Raw genomic sequence first — 6,344 nt, 5'->3', positions numbered from 1 at the left:
GCATTTCTTCAATAGTTGCAGCATGCGATACGTGCAGAGCCTCAATTTCCCTCTCCCTATCAGCTAACTCAGACCTGACTCTTTGCAAAGCTCCATTTGCACTTCTTTTAAAGTGCAGGAACAGCCGCTTGATGTATTTCACCAATAACATCTGACAGAGTTTGCTCTTGCCAAGCTTTGACTGGTACATCCAACTTCTCAAACAACTCACCTAACCAAAACCCATACCCTAGAGCATGTAGCTTCGCATCTTCAAGACAAAAGTGAAGAATGTGACACATCATTAGCCGAGGTAAGTTAATAGGATGCCTAGAGAGTAACAATTCCATGAGAGTAAGATCTAGATAGTTCGCTTCAGTTCTTTTCTCCTTCCGAGGCACAATTATTTTGTGAACCACATCAAACAAAAGCTTGTGCAGAGGCTTCATAGTAGTTGAACAATGGGAGCGTGATCGTCGAGGTGAGTTTTACTCTGAGAAAAACTATCATATTCCCCCTGTTTTTCACCGTTACCCCCCAAGAATTGAACCCTTCTCAGTATATAAACCCCCTTTTTCTCTAGATTCCCCCTGAGTGATAGCAACTTCATCTTCTGGGTAAGCACAATGGAACCCCTGTTTCATAGATGTATAGTATTTGGGGTTCTTGAAAAGTTTCTGGAGAGTATTGAAAAGGTACTATGGCTAGTTCGGTGTTAGCTATTGGTAGAAGAGTGGAGTCCATGGTATCTTAGAGAAGAATGTGATTGTGGAGGTTTTCTTGTGAATGGGTTTACTTTGGAGTTTTTGAACAACCAGAGTAGAGACAGAGAGAGAGAAAGAGAGAAGATGAAGAGTTTTAATTGTTTTTCTTGGAAGAAGAAGTGATTTGATGGAAGACAACCTTTTGGCGGTAGATTTGATCATTACTAGTTAGCCGTGTGAGAAAGGAATATGTGGTACGAATTCGTACTTCTAATATTTTATTTTATTTAATTAAAGTGAATGTACATACCTGAGCCTGGCTTCCAAATAATGGTTGTGGAATTTTTTATTTTACCTTCTCTTCTTTGACCTGAAAAAAACTTTTTAAACATACAGTTATAGCACATAAGTGTTTTGTAGTTCCCTTTCATTGAGATTTTCATGTGATCCTTATTAGACCTAACTCCACCCTGTTCCTTTCGAAGTTATCCCTTGCTAATGCTTTAGTGAATATGTCGGCTATTTGTTGTTCAGTATCACAAAATAGCATGGAGATCTTTCCTTTTTCTACATTATCCCTTAAGAAATGGTGACAAATATCTATATGTTTCGTCCTTTTATGTTGGACTGGATTTTTCGCAATGTTGATTGCACTTGTGTTGTCACAAAAAATGGGTACACAATCAATTGTTAGTCCAAAATCTTTGAGTTGTTGTTTGATCCACAATAATTGAGCACAACATGAAGCAGCGGCTACATATTCAACTTCGGCAATAGACAAAGCAACAGAATTTTGTTTGTTTGATCCCCATGAAATTAAACATGAACCTAGGATGGGAGACATTCCAGTTGTGCTTTTTCTATCAACTAAGTACCCCGCATAATCGGCATCAACATACCCAACTAATTCAAAATTACTTCCTTTTGGGTACCATAGTCCTAAATCTGTGGTTCCCTTTAAGTATCGAAGAATTCTTTTCACAGCTTGAAGGTGGGATTCTTTAGGATTAGTTTGAAATCTGACATAGAGTCCCACAGTAAACACAATATCAGGCCGAGTGGCTGTAAGATACAAGAGTGATCCAATCATACCTTTATGCAATTTTTGATCTACTGACGAACCTGTTCCTTTTAGGTCTAATTTTGTAGCAGTTGCTATTTGTGTGTCAATCTGTTTAGCATCTTCCATTTTGAACCTCTTGAGTAGGTCTTTGACATACTTATGTTGATGAATTAGTGTACATGTAGGTGTTTGTTTTATTTGAAGCCCCAGAAAGTAATTTAATTCTCCAATCATGCTCATCTCAAATTCGTTGCTCATAAGGATCGCAAAATCCTTAGTAAGTGACATGTTTGTGGATCCAAATATGATGTCGTCTACATATATTTGTACGACCAGCAAATCCTTTCCTATATTTCTGAGAAAAAGTGTATTGTCAATTTTTTCTTCTTGAGTAGCCATGTCTTAGAAGAAACTTTGACAATCTTTCGTACCATGCCCTTGGAGCTTGTTTTAACCCATAAAGTGCCTTATCAAGCTTGTAAACATGGTCGACAAAATCATTGTTTTCAAAGCCGGGGGTTGTTTGACAAACACTTCTTCTTTTAGTAACCCATTGAGGAATGCACTTTTTACATCCATTTGATACAAGGTGAATTCCATGTGTGATGTGAATGCTATGAGTAATCTGATTGCCTCTAACCTGGACACAGGTGCAAATGTTTCATCATAATCTATCCCTTCTTCTTGATTGTATCCTTGGACTACTAACCTTGCTTTGTTTCTTGTTACTGTACCATGTTCATCTAACTTGTTCCTAAACATCCACTTTGTACCAATAATGGTTCTGTTTGCTGGTTTGGGTACGAGATGCCAAACTTCAATTCTTTCAAATTGGTTCAGTTCTTCTTCCATTGCTATGATCCAGTCTTTATCTTGCAGAGCCTCACCAATCTTCTTTGGTTCTACCATGGATAGTAATGCATTAAATGCGCAGTGATTTTTAAGTCCTGAATGGGTAGTAATTCCAGAGGTAAGATCAGTAAGTATGTTATCCAAAGGGTGGGAACTTTGATACTTATATCCCTTTATTTCAAGCTCTTTATTTCCCTCTGTATCATTATTTTATCTTCTTCTTGATCAGCAGCAATTTGGTCTCCTAGATCTGGGGGTGAATCAGTGATGGTATTTTCTGAAGTTGATGTACCCGTTTTTTCAACCTGTTCCTGTGCAGTTTCACTCAATGTTTTGGATAGCTCATCATCATCCTGTACATCGAGATTACTTCTTTCATCAAAGACTATATGAATGCTTTATTCTACACACATTGTTCTTTTTTTCAAGACCCTATACGCCTCGCTATGTGAAGAATATCCTAGAAAGATTCCTTCATCACTTCTAGCATTAAATTTTCCCAACAAGTTCTTTCCATTATTGTGAACAAAACATTTACATCCAAAGGATCTTAGATGTGATATGTTAGGTCATCTGCCTTTAAGCAACTCATAGGGAGTTTTATTGATAATTGATCTAGGCATACATCTATTAATAACGTAGCAAGCGGTGTTCATTGCCTCATCCCAAAATTGATTGGTTATGTTGTAGCTAACATCATGTTCTCGCCATCTCTTGTAGGGTTCTGTTTTTTCTTTCTACTACCCCATTTTGTTGAGGGGTTCTAGGAGCGGAAAAATTATGTTCAACGCCTTCAGAAGAGCAGAATTGAATAAATTTGGAGTGTTCAAATTATTTTCCATGATCAGATCTGATTGCCACTAGCTTGTTCTCTAATTTGTTTTCAAACTTTCTTATTAGGGAGCAAAAGGCCTCAAACGTATCATCTTTGGAAGTAAGAAACATTATCCAAGTGTACCTAGGGTAATCATCGACTAGCGCAAATGCATATTTTTTTCCACCTCTACTTTTAACTATCATAGGTCCACAGAGATCCATATAGATTAGCTCTAATGATTTAGTTGTACTAATTACCTGCTTGGATTTGAATGAGGATTTAACTTGTTTTCCTCGAGTACATGCTTCACAAACCTTATCACTTTTGAACTTAGTCTTAGGGAGTTCTATAACCAAATTTTCAGAGATAAGTTTATTCAGTTGTACTTGATTTGCATGACCTAGTTGTTTATGCCATAGAAGATGATCTTTTTCCATTACACTTAGACACATGAGTTTTTCTGTAGGAATATTTGAAGTATCTACAGTATAAACATGTTTGTTCCTTTGTCCAGTTAGAACTATATTTCCTGTTGTTAAATCGATTACCTCTACACCAGTGGAGTGGAAGATCACCATGTTTCCCTTGTCGCTGAGTTGAGAGATACTAAGAAGGTTGTGCTTAAGACCTTCTACATGATAGACCTTTTTAATCAAACATTCTGTGGTCATTCTGATTTCCCCAATGCCTTTAATCTGTCCCTTTTTGCCGCCACCAAATGCTACCAATCCTCCATTCTTTTCTACAAGTGAAAGGAATTTTGTTCTATCTCCTGTCATGTGTCTTGAGCAGGTGCTGTCCATATTCCAGTTCTGCTTACTTCCCTTCACTTTATCCTGAAAAAGAATTTAGAGGTTAGTTTTAGGCACCCAGATTAACTTGGGTTCTTTCTTATTACAAAAGGGATGAATTAAATCTTTGTTTGCCCAGTTTGGAAGAGGTTTTACTTTTGACGCAGACTTGTTCCTTGACTGGTAGTTAAAGTCTCTTCTATTGTTTATGTTAAGATTAACTTTGTTTCTAAGGCAGGTATTTTTCAAATGACATGTTTTTCCACATAAAGAGCAAAGTGTAGGGAATTCTTTTTCATACCCTATGCCAACTCTATTATTTCTGGTGTTACTTCCTAACTGTTTCACAATCATGGACGACTATGTCCATTTGTTTGCTTGATTTAAATCATTATTAGTTTTTATTAGTTCAAGACTCATTGTACTATATTTTTCTTTTTCTGCTAGTAATTCTCCTTATATTTTTATGACTTCCTGTTCACAAGCATTCCTTCTGTCTAGTGAATTTTGGTTCAAGGATTCAGCTTTTAATGGTATGTTACAAGACTCGACTTGTTTCACCTTTTTAGATAAAAGTTTATTTTTCTCTTTTAGATTGCTGTTTGATTTATCAAGATCAATGTACTCGAATTTTAAACTAGCCATGGCACTTAATAGTTGAATCTTTTCACTATTTAAATCTTGTATAGTTCCTATGAATGTTAGCACAAGTGAAGAAAGTTTTTTCTTAGAGAATAATCTTAATCTATCCTTTAGATCAGAGAGATTTACCTGATTTTCTTCGTGTTCAAAATCAGATTCATGTCCTGAGTCTTCTATGGCCATTGAAGTAATGTCCTCTTCTTCATCAGCATCATCTGAAACTGTTCGCCAGCAAGCATACATAGCTTGATTGTTCTCCTTTTCCTTCCCTTTCCTTTTATTTGCGAGTTCTCTTTTTTCTTTTTTAGCTCTTTCCTTTTTCCATTCTATTTCCCACATAGGGCAGTCTTTAATTTGATGATCAATTTTTCCACACTTGTAACATCCACCGTTTTGAGTCTTTTCTGCGTTTCTTTCCTTGGTGGGTGCAGGTTTCTTTCCAAGATTCATTCCCTTTTTAAAAAGTTTCTTGAAGTTCTTGCTTATTAAGGCTATATCTTCGTCATCAAAAACTGATTTATCGTTTTCATCAGTGACCTTGAGAGCGAGATTTTTTCCTTTACTGCCTTTACTTCGCTTAGTGTTTTCAACATTCATCTCGTAGGTTCTTAAGTTTCCTACCAATTCATCCAAAGTCATATTTGTTAGATCTTTAGCCTCCTTTATTGCTGTTACTTTGATTTCCCATGACCTTGGTAGAGTTCGGAGAATCTTGTCTACTTGTTCCTCCGTAGTCTATATATTTCCTAGTGAATGTAGTTCGTTTATCACAGTAGTGAACCTAGTAATCATATCCTGAAGTGTTTCTCCATTCTTCATCTTGAAAGACTCATATTTCGTGCTTAGTCTAGCGATCCTGAACTTTCGGACTTGAGTAGTACCTTCATGTGCGTTTTGCAGTGTATCCCAGATTTGTTTAGCAGAAGTACATGCAGAGATTCGATTGAATTCATCCGGCCTAGTCCGCACACCAAGATACATTTATCTTTGGCATTCTTCCCTAGCATCTTCTAATTCGCATCTCCATATTGAGCCTTGGGCTTGTGAATATCTTTACCTTCGCTATCTTTAATAGTCCGTATCAAGGGTCCATCAGTAACTCTTACCCATAATTCATAATCTTCAGCTTCAATGAAGTCTTCCATCCTAGCTTTCCACCATGATTAGTATTGTCCGTTGAACAAATGTGGTCTATTAATGTGATGTCCTTGATCATGTCCGAGAGGAGGTGCAGAACTCATGGTGATCTCTTATCTTGAGTTATTGGGACTCTTGATTAAGATAACCTGCTCTGATACCACTTGTTAGAATTCTACCCTTTTGATTTCATCAAAGGAACACGTACCGACAAGTATGAACATTAACAATAAATAATTCGAGTAACACTTTGTATTATTTATAAACTTTAAACAATACAATGATTAAAAAACTATGTAATCTATGAAATTATAAACTCTAATTCCTTCTACCCCAAGACACAAAATTACTCCCTATTT

At 36.5% G+C, this 6,344-nt stretch overlaps 1 protein-coding gene across 1 annotated transcript; it reads right to left on the bottom strand.

The window, feature by feature from the left end:
- Positions 1-2,196: 2,196 nt before the first annotated feature.
- Positions 2,197-2,655, bottom strand: LOC107027723 (uncharacterized mitochondrial protein AtMg00820-like). The gene has a single exon (XM_015228808.1). It carries the CDS (start codon positions 2,653-2,655, stop codon positions 2,197-2,199), a length of 459 nt encoding a protein of 152 aa, XP_015084294.1.
- Between the last annotated feature and the right edge of the window lie 3,689 nt (positions 2,656-6,344).

Source organism: Solanum pennellii, chromosome 8, assembly GCF_001406875.1.
Source record: "Solanum pennellii chromosome 8, SPENNV200".
NCBI lineage: Eukaryota > Viridiplantae > Streptophyta > Magnoliopsida > Solanales > Solanaceae > Solanum > Solanum pennellii.
This window is presented reverse-complemented; position numbering and strand designations above follow the sequence as displayed.

Coding starts and splice junctions, on each gene's coding strand:
- LOC107027723 (XM_015228808.1), bottom strand. CDS start 2,655: ATGGTAGAACCAAAGAAGATTGGTGAGGCTCTGCAAGATAAAGACTGG.